The sequence below is a fragment of the Gastrolobium bilobum genome, unplaced genomic scaffold (assembly GCF_033153095.1).
Source record: "Gastrolobium bilobum isolate Gb01-03AN ecotype WA unplaced genomic scaffold, APGP_CSIRO_Gbil_v1 utg27986, whole genome shotgun sequence".
In the NCBI taxonomy this organism is placed as follows: domain Eukaryota; kingdom Viridiplantae; phylum Streptophyta; class Magnoliopsida; order Fabales; family Fabaceae; genus Gastrolobium; species Gastrolobium bilobum.
In genome coordinates this window covers 76,809-95,835 of record NW_026895154.1, presented here as the reverse complement: position 1 = coordinate 95,835, position 19,027 = coordinate 76,809, and the positions used below count along the sequence as shown (strand labels likewise).

The 19,027-nt window shown below is 36.6% G+C and overlaps 2 protein-coding genes across 2 annotated transcripts; one reads left to right on the top strand and one right to left on the bottom strand.

The window, feature by feature from the left end:
- The first annotated feature begins 11,781 nt into the window (after positions 1–11,781).
- Positions 11,782–12,660, top strand: LOC133296193 (uncharacterized). Its single transcript, XM_061495143.1, has one exon. It carries the CDS (start codon positions 11,782–11,784, stop codon positions 12,658–12,660), a length of 879 nt encoding a protein of 292 aa, XP_061351127.1.
- Positions 12,661–13,522: 862 nt separating this feature from the next.
- Positions 13,523–16,636, bottom strand: LOC133296201 (leucine-rich repeat receptor-like protein kinase TDR). Its single transcript, XM_061495148.1, has 2 exons — positions 14,083–16,636; positions 13,523–13,896 (listed from the first exon to the last, which is right to left on the bottom strand). The coding sequence occupies exons 1-2, from the start codon at positions 16,634–16,636 to the stop codon at positions 13,571–13,573; spliced, it is 2,880 nt and encodes a 959-aa protein (XP_061351132.1). The 3' UTR covers positions 13,523–13,570.
- Positions 16,637–19,027: the final 2,391 nt, after the last annotated feature.

Sequence of the window (19,027 nt, the reverse complement as noted above, 5' to 3'; positions counted from 1 at the left end):
ACCTTTGGAAGGGGCATAAGATCTGTACCGATCTTTACAGTAGCTTATGAATATATTAAAATTATTTTATAATTTAATTATATTTGATTAAACTTTAATAAAAATCTGACTATATTTCTTATGTAGGAGAAACCAACATCTTAGCATGTGAGATTGCCGCTATGAATATATTAAAAGGTTTTTTGTTTCTTAATTTTTGTTTCTTTTTATTCTTTAATCTTGTTTTTTGTTTTCTACATTTGCAATTTTTTTGCCAACTTATACAAGCATCATGATGTATTTGTTGGATTCATGTACTTATTTTATCTGACATAATATGGATTGGTTTGTTGGATTTGATGAAATATATGTTATTTATTTTGAGTATTTTGCTTATGAAAGTGACTTAAATGCAGATTATGATGAGTTGTTATTGTGATTCATGGTTCTGTTTGGATGTTGAAATTGTGATTTTTGTTTAAACAATAGATTTCGAATATTTTGTGAAGTTGATTCATGGTTTTGCTTGTAAGTTAAAAATTAATAGGCCAACGAGCCAGGCTAAGCCATTTGTTTTTTTATTAATGGGCCAAGTCAGGCTAACAGTTAGACTTGTATTATACTATTAGGCGATGCCAAATTGAACATTTTTGGCATAGACTTGGGCTTTTCGGAACAAAGCACGTAGGGGTGTAATTAGGCCAGGCTTTGGCCTTCATGGCCTAAGCCTTCTTAGTAGAGATCTTTTTCTTCGATCTAGGTCCTCTTTTTCTTGAATCTCTTCTTGCACTATTCACTATCAATTTGACTCTTCTTCCTCTTGATCTCACATTTCTGCTCTTAATCTCTTTCTTCTACTATTGCTGAAATTTTTCTTTCTCACTCTCTCTTTCACTTTTTCTCTGCTAGGTTTTTCATGTTCTCAGAAAAATTGAAAAGCAAAATGGTGTATCTTGATAAGAATAGTTGAGCAAACTGATTTAGGGAACAAAAGATTATATGGGCTTCTTTTTTTTATTTTGGGCCTACTAACATATTTTTAATAGATAACAACATATTTTTATATTATTATTATTTTCTTAAAGAAAACTAATTACACTGTTTTAGAAAGTGCATCTTAATATAAAAACAATGAACAAGTTAAACAGAATTCAATTTCACACACACAAAAATTATATGCACATGATGCAATCCTAGAAGCAAGCTCATGATATAAAATTAATTGATTAAGCTTGATTATAGGCTATTAAAAAAATATCTTCACTTTCTTTAAATTGTCTTGATCAAGTGCAGTCCTTGCTTCTCCAAATATTTTCTTGATACCTATACATCAAATAAAAACAACTACACAACAAGACCTATTTCAACACATTGTTCATCATCAAAATATAATATCTTCATTCTCCCTTTTTTTTATGATGTCAACTATCTTGAAATAGAGGTTAGTACACAAAAAAATTTATAATGTGATCTGCTCCCCCTAAATCTATGCATTTTTCTTCTCCCCTTTTGTCATACATCAAAAACAACTTTAAACATAGCAAAATTTTAATATCATACAACTAACAAACGACTACATAATGGCAGATCATGACAAGTTATCACATGCACATGTGAATGTCATGCAGTGGAATCATACAAGCCTAGTTCCGTTCTAAGTTTGACAAAATTATCTCTAGGCAAAGGTCTAGAGAAGATGTCAGGTAATTGCTTAGTAGTTTCAATGAATTCAATGCTAACATTACCATTATTAACATGATCACGAATAAAATGATGCCAAATGTCTATGTATTTAATCCTTGAGTGCATTATAGGATTTTTTATTAGATTTATAGCACTTGTGTTACCACACAAGATTGGGACTTTCTCTAAATTTAACCCATAATCTAGCAATTGTTGCTTCATCCAAAGGATTTGTGCAACACATGAGGTAGCAGCCACATACTTTGCCTCAGTAGTTAAGAGTGAAACACTCACATGCTTCTTGCTAAACCAAACTTAGTGATGATCCTTTGGGATACCACAATCCCATATTACAAGTACCTACCAAATACCTTAGAATCCTTTTGACAGCAGTCAAGTGAGATTCCTTGGGATTTGATTGATACTGAGCACACAAACAAACACTAAACATTATATCAAGCCTAGAAGCTGTGAGATATAATAAAGACCCTATCATACCACGATATAATGTTACCTCAACAGCTTTACCATTCTCATCTTTGTGCAAGGACATACTTGAGCTCATTGGAGTGTCTATGGGCTTTGCCTTTTCCATCCTAAACCTTTGAAGGAGTGATTTGCAATACTTCACTTGGCTAATAAAAATTCCATTTTCTTATTATACAGCCCAAGGAAGAAATTCAGTTCTCCCATCATTGACATCTCGAACTCATTTTGTATAATGCTAGAAAATTCTTCACAAAGACTTATGTTAGTCGATCCAAAAATAATATCATCCACATATATTTGGACTAACAAAGTATGATCATGCTTGGTTTTTATGAATAATGTAGTGTCAACTTTACCCATTTTAAAATCATTTGACAAAAGAAATTTATTAAGTCTATCATACCATGCTCTAAGGGCTTGTTTTAATCCATATAGAGCCTTTTTAAGCTTATAAACATGGTTAGGATAGCTATGGTTTTCAAAACTAGGGAGCTGGCCTACATAAACCTCTTCTTGTATGAAACCATTTAGAAAAGCACTTTTCACATCCATTTGAAATAATTTGAAATTATGTATGCATGCGTATGCTAGCAAAAGCCTAATTGCTTCAAGGCGTGCAACAGGAGCGAAGGTCTCATCGTAATCAATGCCTTCCTCTTGATTGTACCCTTTGGCAACCAGCCTTGCCTTATTTATGACTATAATGCCATTCTCTTCAAGTTTATTGCGAAAAACCCATTGGTGCCAATAATTTTATGATTATAGGGTTTGGGAACTAATTCCCACACATTGTTCCTTTCAAATTGCCTTCGCTTTTCATGCATAGCCATTACCTAATGCTCATCAATTATTGTCTCCTCAATGTTCTCAGGCTCAACTTGAGGCACAAAAATTGAATGAATACACAAATTTTTAAAGTAACTTCTTGTAGTTATTCCCTGTGTAATATCACCTATCACATTCTCAATGGGGTGATCTCTTCTGACTTGTGGTTTTGTGCTTTGTATGGTTGAGGGTAGATTATTCCTTGTTGTTCATTGCATCCGGGTTTCTTTTTCTCTTTACTTTCTACATTTTCATCATCAAACACATCCTTTCTCGGCAAAGGGTTAGTAGCATTTATTGACTCATCAAAGACAACATGAATGGACTCTTCTATAGTTCTAGTTCTCTTATTATAAATACTAAATGCTTTTCTAGACAAGGAATAACCTAGAAAGATACCTTCATCAAATTTACCTAAGTTATCTTTCCCATTGTTTAGAACAAAGCACTTGCATCCAAATACATGAAAATAAGAGATATTAGGTTTTCTGCCTTTATAAAGCTCATATGGTGTTTTCTTCAAAATTGGTCTAAAAAGAGCACGATTACAGACATAGCAGGCATTACTCATTGCATCTGCCCAGAAATGCTCAGAGACATTGCTTTCACTCAATAAAGTGCGGGAAATCTCCTCTAAGGTTATGTTTTTCCTTTCTACAATCCTGTTTTGTTGTGGGGTTCTTGAAGTAGAGAAATTATGTTACATACCGTATTTCTTACAGAATTTTTCAAAATGAGAGTTTTCAAACTCTCCATAATGATCACTTCTCAAGGCAACAATTTTAGAGTCTTTTTCATTTTGAACTAATTTGGCCATATTTTTAAAGGACTTAAAATTATCATTTTTATGAGTTAAAAACAAAGTCCATGTATACTTAGAGTAGTCATCTACAATTACATGAGCATAGTAATTTCCACCAAAATTTCTAGTCCTAGTTGGACCGAAGAGATCCATGTTCAAAAGTTGCAGGAGTTTTGAAGTAAAGACAATATTTTTACTCGTAAAAGAGCTTTTAACCTACTTACCCTTTTCACATGCATCACAAAGCTTATTTTTGTCAAATTTCAGCTTTGGCAGCCCAACTACTAAGTTCTTGGATACAAGCTTATTTAATTGATCCATGCTTAAATAACCTACTCGATTATGGCAAAGCCATGCATAACTATCTCTAACTAGTAAACACTTTGAATTGGATGAAGATGCATTATCTAGGTCAAGCATATAGATATTATTAGTTCTATTACCAATCAACTTAGCATTCACATCATCCAAAGATTCAATTATGCATTTGTCAGAGTTAAAAGATACCTTATAGTTTTTGTCACAGAGTTGACTAATGCTTAATAAATTGTGCTTTAGACCTTTAACCAGCAACACATTTTCAATTTGAATAGTTGATGCAGTCTTGATGTTGCCATAGCCGATAATCCTTCCTTTGTTATTATCTCCATATGAGACATATCCATGTTTCTTCTTAATAAAGCTTGTAAACTTGGATGGGTCTCCAGTCATATGCTTTGAGCATCCACTGTCTAAATACCAATTTGAGCTCTGTGCTCTAAAGCATACCTACATTACAAAATCATTTCATATATCTAGGTACTCATTCTCGTATGGGTCCTTTAGTGTTAGTAGGAGAAGGAAAATAAGATGATAAGCCTATGGAACCTTTAGGAACCCACATCAAATTTGTACCTTTCAGGCCAAATCTTCTTATGTAACATGTATAGGCAATATGACCTTTCGGCAACAATATGTGCATTTTTTAAAAGGCAATTTTGACATGAATTTGGAGGGACCAGCATGTACATATTCAGTTCTCTTAAAGATATCACCATATCCTAACCCAAACTTGCTAGAAGAAACCCTTTGACTACCTAGTAGAGCATTTAAATTATCTCTACCCTTAGGGCTTTTTGACCATTGTAGCCCTTATTTAATAATTAATTATCAAATTGATCTTGATTATAAACTATTTCAAAAATTTAACCTTGCTTACAAACATAACATCAATCTGCCCCTGTTTGACCGTTGACCATTAAGCCTACCCGGGTATCCCCCTCCCTACCCGGATATTTTTTGAAAATTTTACCTACCTGGGTAGTGAAGGGGATACCCTAGTATATTTAAAAAATTTGGGAAAATGATTGAATTATTTACCCGGGTAGGGAGGCTACTGGGTACACGATTCATCTTTATTTCCTTTTTTCTATAAGTACTCCCAGAAAGATAAAATGAAAATAATATACATAAATATAATTGACCAACGAAAGTTGACTCACTCAATTGTTGTTCGCCTGTGACAAATGCATGACTTAACCTCGACTGCAAAAAATTTCTTTTAAAGGGGTTCTATTTCTATATTTGCTAACCCAAAAGAGTCATCGTAATCTGTAGGAGAAACATACCTTTACCCTAAATTTTTATTACCAAAAACATCAATAAAAACGTACAAAATAATAGGAAAAATTAAATATATGCAAATATTTAAATTAGAAATTACATTTGATGATAAGTACTGCTTACAATTATTTAAATATAATATTAGAGGAACAAAAAGAGAAATCACGTCAAAATAAAGTATGTTTGAGATAGAAATGCAAAACGATTCTCGAACAGGTAAAGAGGCACCACCAGAATTGTTGAAGGTTACGAGAAAGGGAAACAGTTCAAGGCAGCTAATAATAATACTGACCACTTAAGAACAAATGAGATTTACCCAGGTAGCCCTCTCCCTACCCGGGTAAATAATTCAACCATTTTTTTAGATTTTTGAAATATACCAGGGTATTCCCTTGACTACCCGGGCAAGGTAAAATTTTCAAAAAATATCCGAGTAGGGAGGGGATACCCGGGTAGGCGTGATGGTCAACGGTCAAACAAGGGCAGATTGGTGTTATGTTTGTAAGAAAGGTTAAATTTTTGAAATAGTTTATAATCAAGGTCAATTTGATAATTAATTAATAAATAAGGGCTACAGTGGTCAAAAAACCCTACCTTTAGTCATGCGACTTACAATTTGTTTTAGTTCCTCTAACTCTTTGGACAGCTCAATACATTTAGCATAAGAGTTAGAATTTAAGGTATCATCCGAATCAGTTTCATCCGTAGCAAATATTTCATCTTTTAGGCATGCATTTTCCTTTATAAGATCAGCCAATTTATTATTTAAACATGCCACCTTTGATTCTAGCTCTTCTTTTTCTAGCTTAATCTTTTTAAGATCTTTATCTAGCTTTGTTTTCATTGTAAGCAAACCTTTAGCAATTTTTACTAGCTCATCATAGGTAGGCTCACAATTAATTGAACTAGAGGAATTAGAAGAACAATAAGAGGTTTCAGATTTTATCTCCGACTTAGAATCGATGAGTTCTTTGATACTTGCCATCATACATAGGTTTGCTTCCTCCTCAGAAGATGAACTTGAAGAACTTGAGGAGCTTGTGTCATCGCTTTCCATGGCCATGTATGTTTTCTTATATTTGCTCTTGCCTCTAATGAATTTCTTGGGTTTTCTATCCTTCTTCTTCTTTTTCACATCTGGGCAGTCGGCCTTGAAATGCCCTTGTTTTCCACACTCAAAGCATGTATAGTTGGGAGGAGGATTTTTGCTATCATTAAATTTCTTGAAATTGGCAGCATTGCTTCTCTTGCTTGGATAGCCTCTTCTCTTGACCAACTTTTTAAATTTGTTGACCAAAAGTCCAAGTTCTTCATCATCACTTGAACTCTTGTCACTTTCAGTTTCTTCCTTTGCTTTTAATGCAAGACTTTTCTTCTTTGAATTTGATTGCTCCCTTCTGGCTCTTCTATTTAGTTGCATTTCATGCTTTTGCAGTTTTCCAAAAAGGGTTGCAACCGACATTGTTGATAAATCCTTTTAGCCAACTGATTAAATTTGGCCAGATATTCATCAACGGACATCTCACCCTACACAAGATCATTATATTCACCTTCCTTCATTTCCTTAGCATCTCAAGGAAAGTACTTGTCAAGAAAGTTCCTCTCAAACAAAGGTCAAGTAATAGCATAACCCTGCAGCTCTAATGGGCGAGAAGTATTTAGCCACCAATCACTGGCATCACCTTTCAACATATATGTGGCATACAACAGTCTCTGATTATCCGGACTCTCCATCATTCTAAAAATCCTCTCTAGATACTGCAACCATGTAGCAGCAACAATAGGGTCATAATCACCCTCAAAAGTAGGTGGTTAATGCTTCCTGAAAGCATTTAGCCATCTCTCTAGCCTCAACATTCTCCATTGCAATCGTGTGAATAGATTGCAGCCCAATCTGAATAATAACACCACCATGATGACTAGCCTTTCACTCTGCATCCCCATGCTCGACATGGAGAGTATGTGGAGATGGAATGAGTGTATGTGGTGGGGGCTGGTTCCCCGCTCTACCATCTCCCATGGCTCTCAACTCAGCTATCATCTGGTTCATCAACATTTGATTGGCAGCAATTACATCTCGATTTGTCTTCATTCAAGTCTCATTAGCTTGCTTAGAAGTAGCCAACTCCTGCTACACTCCAGCCAAAGCAACAACTATAAGATCAGGTTGTCCTGATGTGGCCCCAACATTACTCTGGGGTCTCACCAAGGCAACTAATGTAGGATTTGTCTGTTCGTCATCTATCGCCAGAGGTGTCTTAGGAGGTGCCATGAATCTGCACATGTTACACAAAGGAATGAGTTGATCAGACCCACACTAAGTTCTTACACATGCATCATCATAGAAAATTCTAAAAGCTACTCATAAACATAACAATTAGCTGCAATACATTAAGGAATTCCATTTTCAAAACTGCTCTGATACCATAAAATGTAACGCCCCGTTTGCAGCCAGTTAATTAACATTCATATGATAGTAAGCGCAACATGCTCAACTTAATTAATGCGGAAGCTAACTGAATAAATTTTATTTTTCCTTATGTATTGCAATTTTTTTCTCTTCCATGGCCAAAATAAAACGGACAACATTTCGTCTGTATTTTGGACCACTGGGGACATTTTCTACCATGATAATTTCAACCTAACTGACAATATAATATAATCCAGGCATAAACCATATTACCCAGCCATCTATGGCATAGGCTATCCCATACATAACAGGTCTCAAAATAATATCCATAGGGTTACTTACATGATTACACCAACCAACCAAAAGAGATGTAATCAAATAAGTAACTTAGACATATACAGACATAATTAACAAAATAGATAAACTATCAACATGGCATAGACATCCCCTATGCTCTCAAAATAATGACATGGCATATAGATATATATCCAAAATAAAACCATGCCAAATACATATCATCATATCAATCAAATCATACTATCATGTCAGATAATATCTCTCATCTGACCTCTTGCCACGCGATACCTCAACACCATCAGCTCCTGTACCTGAAATGGTAATCCCCATAACACGGGGTGAGATAATATAATTACCTTAGTAAGCTAGGGATCCTTGGAGGGCTCCTCCACCCTTAAGCTCACTTATGGTATAATCACAGTACATAAAATATCCATCCATGCATCAGAATATGTATGACAATGCAATGTTCAATAATATAATCCTACTGGCCAAAGAATAAAACATGTATGCGTTACGCAAGGTAACTTATCTTGCAACATACCCGTACAAGGTAACTCATCCTGTACTACGCATAAGGTAACTCCTCTTATCACACACAAGATAACTTATTTTGTGTGGCACACAAACATACATATATATATATATATATATACATGCATCATATAACAACTCATAATCCATATACCATATAAAAGAACCACCCTCCCTCGGAGTTTGGTGGAACAAACGGGGGATTAACCCCAAGAATCGAAAGCTTACCTGTCAAGCACTATACTCCAATGCATTACTTGTATCCAAGGGGTCACAACCACAATCTCTCACAATATCACAACCTATTCCAAATATGTGAAGACAATCAGTACATATATAGTAGTCTAACAAATTCAATTTTCAAGACTACACATACAAGACACATCCACTTGATTTTGAGTCAAATTTATGAAAGTGTTCTAAATGACAATTTCATAATTTTTCCTTTTATGGGAACTAATTCCAAGCATGTTTAACAAAGGGACTCACCTACAAATCACTCTCCAACTACTCATACCATTAAATTTTCGAAGTTGACATATAGCCAAAAACTATGATTTTTTATAGTGAGCTAAACAGTGATTTCTTTTTTTGTCTTTCATCAAGAAGCAATTATAAGCATATTTATCAAAGGAAGCTATATCCAAATCACTCTCTAACTATTTATACCATCAAATTTTTGTGCACTATTCATCACAAAACTTATAATTCTTAAAATTTCATGGAAATAAGAAAAGAGAGGTGATTCCTTACCACAATGTACCCAAGAATGAAGGAGAAAGTTTACTTCAAGCTCCCATGGCCTCAAGCTCCATCAAAACCCATATTTTCCATGAAACCCAAATCTTAGGGGAGGAAGAACTCTCTCTTCAGTGAACCCCACATGAAAATATGGGCACCAATGTGTTCCTCTCGAAATTTCTCACAAGTTTGGCTTTGAAATATAGTGATTTGGAGGTCTCCAGCTCTCTCTATGAATTTTGGAAGATTTTCACTCAAAAACATTTTTTTCCTCCATCTGTTAACGCTCGTGGAAGACGAAGAAGAATAGGAATGTTTTGAAACTTTTCACTTACATAGGATAAGTGAAATTCAACTGGGTATCTAGTCACCTTTATTAATTATCAAACTTTACCCAATGGACTAGAATTTTTTCTAGTTATGTTTCTATTTTTACTTTTACCTTTTGGGTAATTTTGTCTACTAATATTTTTATCCTTTAACTGTTATTCTTAACTCATTTTTCATCAAAGGTGACTTTAATTCATTTATTTATAGGTTAGGGTCATTATAATTAGTGATTGAACTAACTTGCCCATTTTACCCCTGATCACCTAGCCTAACTTGTTAAAGAAACTTAATAAAATCCCTGATCATATTTAACTTGACATTCAAACTCACGTGGTAATCATCCTTATCAAACATTCCACGTGGACCCAAAGTTTAAAAAAATACTAAATTTCCAAAATTGAAAAATATTTTTGAAGACACGGGTCGCATCAAACAAGCTTCAAACGCATAAACTTTGTGCACAAATGACATGAAAATGGTGAGTATTTCATGTGTGTTTGAAGTTTGTGTATATGTGGAGGGTTAAAAATATAGTCTACACAAGTAATCAGCCTAAGGCTGATAACAACATGGTCTAATAAACGAATAACATAATGAAGTTAGTTAGCAAGGAGGACAAGTTAGGGATACTGGAAGTTGCGGGATGACATGTGGTCATTTTGGTATTGGTAGATAGAGGTGGATGGCATAATTTCTTATCCAAATAGGGGGTGAAACTAGGGGTTTTCATCAACTGATCCAAATCGATTCAAAACGCGGTGAACGAACTGAAAAATCGATAACCGAATAAACTGAAAAATCAAAAACCGAAAAAAAACCCGCAAATTTTAATTGGATTGGATCGATTTTCAGATTGGTTGATGAAAACCGATCAAATCCAAATCGATCCAATATATAAATTCTGCTCTACCTACTTGAGCCTTTCCCCAATCGTAGCCCAACATTTTCTAGACCCAAGATCCATTAACCCATCAACGAAACCCAAGAAAAAACCTACTCACATCTCATCAACAAAATTTCATTTGTGTAAGAGCTTCATATCTCATTGCCAAAAAAAAAAACTATATTATCGTTTACTTACGCTTTTGTAATTTCAAATAAAAAATAAAAAATTACAAAGCCAATATATACAAAAGATGTTATTTGCACAATAATCATGAAACAAATTTTAGAATTTTAAAAAAACCGAAAACCGATCTACTCCAAATCGAAAAAAATTAGATTGGATCAGATCAGATTTGAAAAAAAATCCTAACGGAATGAATGATTACATGGTCAAATCGAAGGGATTGGATCAGATGATTTTTGCTTTCAAAATCGATACAATCCAGACCGCGAACACCCGTAGGCACAACAACTATTGTTGATGTGGATTACCTTTTATCATGTAAGACTAACACCTATTATATCAAATTATAAAATAAGGGTAAAATTAAAAGTTAATTTAATTACTAACTATATCAAAGTGGACTTGGATAAAAAAAAACTAATTGATAAGAAAAAAAGAAGAAGAAGAGTAAATACCATTTTCGGTCCTCAGCAAATGTTATGATGCTCGCTTTAGTCCTTAGTAAATAAAAAGGTTATTCGTGGTCCCTACGAAATTCAAAGTGAACCCATTTTAGTCCTTTTGCGACACTAATATGGGTCTTTTTTGAATTTGTGAGAGACCACGATTTTAACTAAATACGTCTATTTTGAATTTCTTAAGAACCACGAATAACCTTTTTATTTACTAGGAACAAAAAGATATTTACTCAAAAAAATATAAGTGATAAAAGAATAAATCACATCATTTATCAACTTTTCCCCATAAAATTTTAGCGCAAACTCATGTTTTTGTAAAGCTTAAATTTAGAGAAACAATTATTATTTTTAAATATTTCTCTCACAAAAATTCTTAAAAAAAGAATTATTCTTCAAAATAATTTATCAATCGAAGCTTAGGAACTTTCAGCATCCTTCGTCTTGAAAAATTACACAGATAAACTTTCTCATTTCTTAATTTTTATTTTATTTTTAAGAAAACTCGTCATAGGCTCGTAGCGATAGCTGCCAGTGGAATATGCAAATGAACCAGTGAGAAAAAATGGCGCTGATCACCGTGTCCTCCGCCGGAACCACCCTCCACAACCCCACCGTAGCATTCACGACGCCGTCCAACTACGCCGCAAGACTATCCCAGCTCATGACCCTCAGCGCCTACAACACACTCTGGTGTCCCACTCTCATCATTGAACCTACCCCATCCACCCTCACCCCTTACCTCTCCCCTCAATCCCTTGACACCTTCTCCGCCATTGCCTTCACCTCACGAACCGCAATCCAAGCCTTCCGCCACGCCGCCTCCACTCTCCCCCATCCCCCGCTCTCCCCCTTCGGTACCACCTTCACTGTCGCCGCCCTCGGCAAAGACTCCGAGCTCATCGACCGCGATTTCCTCTCCGGAATCTGCGCCAGTTCAGAGCGGGTTACTGTTCTGGTGCCCCCGACGGCGACTCCGAGTGGCTTGGCGGCGGCGCTCGGTGCCGGCTACGGCCGGAGGGTGCTTTGTCCGGTCCCGCTCGTTGTTGGGCTGGAGGAGCCGCCGGTGGTCCCCGGTTTCCTGCAGGAGCTCCGGGCTGGCGGGTGGGCCCCGGTTCGGGTCGAGGCCTACGAGACACGATGGGCCGGGCCGCGTTGTGCGGAGGGGATTGTGAAGGCGAGCGAGGAGGAGGGATTGGATGCGGTGGTGTTCACTAGTAGCGCTGAGGTGGAGGGGCTCCTTAAGAGCTTGAGGGAATTTGGGTTGGGCTTTGGGGACTTGAGGAGGAAATGCCCAAGGTTGGTTGTTGCGGCCCATGGGCCTGTCACTGCGGCTGGGTCGGAGAGGCTGGGAGTGAAGGTTGATGTGGTGAGTTCCAAATTTGATAGTTTTGATGGTGTTGTTGACGTTCTAAATGTCACATTGGCAAGGCTTAGAATTTAGATGTTAGAATTCAAATGTAGACTTTTGCCTATTTAATCAAAGGCCTTTTCTTGTGATATATGTGTGATATGAGATTGTACTTCCTTTATATTGCGATTTGTACTTGATAGTGCTATACACTCTTTGGTCACAACTCTCAACATGTTTGTATCAATAATATGTCGAGATTTTGGTGATTATCATTCATTTGTTTGCTTCACCACTAGTCTACAACATTTGGGTTGCTTAGTTCTTTAATGCTATGTTTGGGATTTTATAGGTAACTTCATTAAACCTCTTAATACAATAAATGTGAAAAGAAGCTCCCTTTTAAAATGGGGAAAAGGTTTTCGAAAGCTCTACACATGCATGTAGGTAAATGGGGGGCGTTGTTTGTTCAAGGATGAAGCGAATTGTGATTGGCTGAAGGGTACACAACAATGATTTTAAGCAAATACTTGTTCAACTCTCTATCATGATCATTGGCAGAGATATAGAGTTTATGATTCAGATCACTCAGGGTTTTCCCATTGCCAAATTTGCCTCGTTCATGAATGTATTTCCTTGGGATTTCAAGAAAAATGGCAAGCTAACAGCAATAAGGTACTTGGGTCCATGCAATTAAGTCTTGAAAGTTGAAATAATTATATCTGAGGTAAGTAACAGAAGGAATAACTAAGAAGATTTACTTATCAGATAGAAGGAACGTATAAGACAGCACTGAGTGAATCATAAATATTATGAATTCAAAGGAATGCCATTTCAAATATTTTATGAAGTGGGTTGAGTGGGAGTGGGACAGGATTGTATGGCACACTGAAACAATGTAAATATCTATTATACAAGCTACAAACTCATTTAATTACACACTTGCAAACTAAACAATTATATGTTACTGATGGCTTTCAAAGTGGTGATGCAAATGAAAAATTTATTGCCCTTCTTTTGAAGTTCTGCCATCTTCGAGACCCTTTAACCCTGACAAAACCTTCAGAGCATCTTCCATGGATGGCCTATCCTTCGACCTGCTTCTAGTGCAGAGCATAGCAACCTCAAGAACCAGTTTAATCTCTTGCAATGAACTTGCAGAACTCACTTCATTCTCATTGTAAATTTCTCTTAGAAGAACCTCCCATGGTTTGCTGTGTATGCTAGCTGCTGCATTTCTCAACCTTCCCCCAGTTAAAATTTCCAGGATTATCTCCCCAAATTTGTAGACATCCATGCAAAGTTCCTCTTTGGTGATTTCATTGAATTCTGCCATCCAAAATTAAACATAAATCAGAGCTGGTTATAAAGTTTTCTGTAAAAGGTATATATGCGCTACCAGGATTTAAGTTACTTGTTGCATGTACTTTTTATGCTTTGACAAGACAAGAGGAAGGAAAAGAAAAATTGATGTCATTTAATGCTTATGCATATGCACACACTTGTTTGTCATACCTGTTTCCCACTTAGTTGTGGTTGGAGATGATCCTTTGCTCAACTTCAACAGATTTTTGAACCCAAATTCTGCCAAATGGGGTTCCATATTTTCGTCAAATACAATGTTACTGGACTTCAAGTCTCCATGGGGTATAGCAGGGTAACAGTGATGGTGAAGGAAGCAAAGTCCCCTTGCAATTCCAACCACTGTTCTGAATTTAGCTGCCCAATCCCATTTCATTCCAATTTTCTCAGCCAAATTCCCACTGGGCAAATAATCGTACAAAAGATACACTTGATGCTGGTTGTGGCAGAAACCCAACAATCTGATTAAATTCTTGTGCCTTGCATTTCCAAGTCGCATTATAAACTCTGACACGTCCTTAATGCTCCTTGCTTCCCATTCAATCTTCTTAACTAAAACTGTTATTCCTGTAGGCAGAACTGCCTTTGTAACTAAAGGTGATGGTGATGGAACTTCTGTTGGTTTTGTGGCATTGAAGCTAATCAAAACATCATTTGCTGTGAATTGAGGGAGTCCAACAAATGGGACCATCTTCCATTGACTTTTAACACCCCTTCTGTAATAAAGTGTTCCAAAAGCCAATCCTAAAAGGATTATTAGCAACCCTACAGAGAGTAGCACAATACGTGTAAGCTTCCAGTTCCATGTGCCTTTGCTGCCCAATATTCCAACTGAATCAGGACATGGTCGCAGAGGTGCTCCACATAGCTCTGAATTTCCAACAAATGCACTGCTATCCATTAATTTGAATGACTCTCCTGTGGGTATTGAACCTGAGATATTGTTGAAAGACACATTGAAAAGTTGTAAACTTGAAGAACTACCAAACTTTGCTGGTATAGGGCCATTGAACTTATTGTTAGATAGGTCTACTACAGCAAGAATTGAGATGCTGGCAAGCTCCTCAGGGATATGACCTGTCAGATTGTTGTTAGATAATTTGATTTTCTCAAGAGCTTGACATTTGGAAACACTGTTTGGGATAATTCCTGATAAGTTGTTCCTATCTAGATCAATAACTGAGATTGATTTGCAGGACTCAAATGGAGGAAGATAGCCTGAAATTCCACACAAAGATGCTGAAAAATTTTGAAGTAGGGGCAAAGACCACACTTGTGTAGGGATGATGCCTCCTAATTGCAGATTGTAAGAGACATTGAAATACTCTAGTTGAGTAGCTTGAAAAATATCTGAAGGAATCCCACGAACAAAATTGTTTCTTGACAGATCAACGTATGAGATACCAGGAAGATGGCTAAATCTTAAAGGGATCTCTCCTGAGAATGAATTATCTTCTAGGCGAAGACGAACAAGGGAAGAACAGTTGGAGATTGATGAAAGACCACCTGTGAATTTGTTTGAAAACAGGATCAGCTTAAATAGTACTCCACTCACACAAATATCTGGTGGAATGCTTCCAATGAAATTGTTTGTGGAAACATCCACCCACTTGAGTTTGGAGTTCCTGCCTAAGCTCTGTGGAAGTGATCCAGAGAAGCGATTGTTCCAAATGAGAAGAGTTTCCAAGGATGGTAGTTGTGCAATGCCTTCGGGAACAGAACCACTCATGTCATTGTACATGAGACTGAGCAGTCTTAGGTTCTTTAGCTCAGAAAAGCTTTCAGGAATGGACCCAGAAAGGAAGTTATCAGAGAGATCTAAATCTGAGAGGGGTGTGATTTTGCTGAACTCACTTGGAATTGACCCTGTGAGCTGGTTTCTGAACAGAAAAAGTGATTGCAAACTTGTGAGATTCGAGAGTTGCTTTGGTATTGTGCCAGATAGATTTGCACCTGCTATGTCAAGATACTGAAGCTGGCTCATATTACCAAGTTGGGATGGAATGAAACCCTGGTAAAAGTTGTAGCCAATCTCCATGTGGGTCACTGTTTTGAGGCTGCCCAGTTCAGGAGGTATACTTCCTGTGAGAGAATTTCCTGCCAGATGAAGAAACTCAAGGCTTCTGAATGAACTATATTCAGATGGAATTGATCCTTTGAAGTAACTCCCAGCTAGATTAAGAACCTTAAGATATTGTAGCTGAGATAATTCAGCAGGCAATTGCCCTGAAAAGCTGTTGCTAAAGGCATCAAGCACAACCAAATTTTGGAGACTGGGAATTCCACCTGGGAAGTGACCAGAAAAATTGTTTCTGCTTATATCCAAGCTTCTGAGGCTGGTGAGGTTAAAAATCTCCGCTGGAAGCTGCCCAGAGAATAAATTGTGGCTCAGATTGAGATCAGTTAGCTTTGTGAAGATGCTAAATTGCTTCCCTGACATTAGACCCCCCAGTTTCTTCATTGACAGGTCTATGGAAGTTACAATTGTAGAATCCTTGTTACACTTGATACCAATCCAAGAACATGCATATGATTTCCCTGTTAAGTTTCCTCCAGAGGGTACCACCCAGTCATGCAAACTGTTATCACTATCTACAAGCTCAGATCTTAGGCTCAGGAGTGCCTCTGAGTAAGGGTCGATTGCTAAAACTGCTGATAACATGAAAGTAAGGAGAAGGTTGATGTACAAGCATTTGAAAATCTCCATTGGAATTTGAAGAGCACAAGGAAGGTGGACAATTGTAGGTTCCCTAAGCAAAGGTAATGGTGTCAGTATAAAATAAGTTTTGTATATTTGTTTTGTCGTTTGAGGAATGCATGGGGAATAGAAAAAGGAAATGGGACTGTACAATTGAAAAAAGAGAATGACTATTCTGATTGATTAGTTGGTTCAAGAATATTATTGGGTTGCTTTTGGGTGCAAGAGGGGACCCTTTTGTGTTATTTATTTGGATGGTGTTTGCCATTAGGGAATAAAGCCTTCAAATATGAAATTATCTTTTTCTAACTTTTCATTTTGGAGAATCCCATAGATAGGTGACGTCATGGCTAATTCAAATTTCTTTTATCTTAGCTTTACTCTTAACCGCTGGGACATGGATCAAGTTCGTCCATATCCATGTCCTTGTATGGAGATTATAAAAGGTATATTGCATGGTCTTTTTAGGTTGGACGGAAAGCCAAATTTCTGAATTGAGTAAATATTGTGTGAGAAAAATTTGCAGATAGGAAATTGCCATTTACTATACTAGACACTTAAAATTATAGCTGCCTTGAGTGCTAATCTATAGTTCCATTTTATAGCTATCTAAATAATTGTGGTGTATGATGCATGGGTGCTAAAGGATGGGATATGATTTTAGTTTTCGTCATTAACTTGGGGAGAAGTGCCGTGTAAATTCATATAATAATCGCCCTTTCTTTTCACAAAAATATGTTCAAACATGATAATGTAAAAACCCTACACACCAGCAAATCTTCTTGTTAATAATATCTATAAGGAGAAGAATGATAAAGAGAGCATAGATCTTATTATTATTACTATTATTTTTCTTGTGAGTTAAGCTTAAATGTAGTAGTGTTTGTAATTGTGTCGCATTTGCGAAACTTCCTTTTAGCAGAAAACAAAGCATGACCATTTGTCGGATGATTAACTCAAGGGTTTAACATATATACGCTCTTTTCTTAAGAGATATGAGTAGTAAATAATGCTTATAATATAGATTACCATGCATACGTTATCTAATGAAGAGCTTTCACTAGTGAAATGCGGGTATATGGAAAGAACCGAAACAGACAAGGCTTGTGATATAAAGGAGTTTTTTTTATCCCTTAAATTATGATATGATGTGCCATTGTTATTCCCTTGATGAATATGAACGTTACTATACATGCTCAAAGCCTTTGTTTTGTTTGTATAAACAAGGGGAAGGATGAGTTTATAATTTTTTTTTTTTTTTTTACAAATTACAGTAAGTATGATCGGCCATACACTCTTGATTGAAGTATGACCGGTCATATTTATTTTAGTTTATAAGAGTTTGTAAACAAAAAGTTTGTAAATATAACTTTTCCATATAAACAAAGGGATTAATATTTTTTATGTTATAGGAGATAATTTTAACTCCTATACACACGTAAAAGTGTATATGAAAATTATCTTCTAAACATGAGAAACACTAATCTCATAAACAAACCTTTCGTGTTATTTATTTTCAAAAGTTTAAGTGAGTAATGAAATATCATATTACGAAATGGTGGTAGCTGTAACGTCCGGCTGCTTCAAGAATCAACGACTATCCTCACATACTAACACGAGACTTCTCAGTGTGCTTTTTCCTCACTCGCACACTTCTCGGGAAAACTTCCCAGGAGGTCACCCATCCCAGAATTGCTCCCAGTCAAGCACGCTTAACTATGGAGTTCTTCCGTTTCGGGCTACCGAAAAGTAGATGCATCTTGTTAGTATAGGTAGTACCAATTAATTCTTATAAGCTATCCCAAACTACGCAGTCTCACACCTGCACAATCTTTGGAATCCCTCTCTTTCAGGTGTCGATTCGATTCATTCATGCATGTAACCCCCTGCTGGAAACCTGTCAGGATCCGCTCTTTGTCTGTGCTTTTTCGCACAGGCGATCACTCCCCGCCCTCGTCAGCGCTCAGGATGTTACATGCCCACCAGTTTTCGCCTGGTTCGTCCTCGAACCACACCGTACTGGAAGAGAGGCCCTGCTCTGATACCACTTATAACGCCTGGCCGCTTTAATAATGAATGACTATCCCCACATATTAACGCGGGACTTTTTAGTGTGCTTTTTCCTCACTCGCACACTTCTCAGGAAAACTTCCCAGGAGGTCACCCATTCCAGAATTGCTTCAAGTCAAGCACGCTTAACTATGGAGTTCTTCCGTTCCGGGCTACCGAAAAGTAGATACATCTTGTTAGTATAGGTAGTACCAATTAATTCTTATAAGCTATCCCAAACTATGCAGTCTCACACATGTACAGTCTTTGGAATCCCTTTCTTTCGGGTGTCGATTCGATTCATTCATGCATGTAACCCTCCGCTGGAAGCCTGTCAAGAGCTGCTCTTTG

Coding starts and splice junctions, on each gene's coding strand:
- LOC133296193 (XM_061495143.1), top strand. CDS start 11,782: ATGGCGCTGATCACCGTGTCCTCCGCCGGAACCACCCTCCACAACCCC.
- LOC133296201 (XM_061495148.1), bottom strand. CDS start 16,636: ATGGAGATTTTCAAATGCTTGTACATCAACCTTCTCCTTACTTTCATG. Junction 13,897..14,082: donor CACAACTAAGTGGGAAACAG/GTATGACAAACA, acceptor TTTGGATGGCAG/AATTCAATGAAATCACCAAA.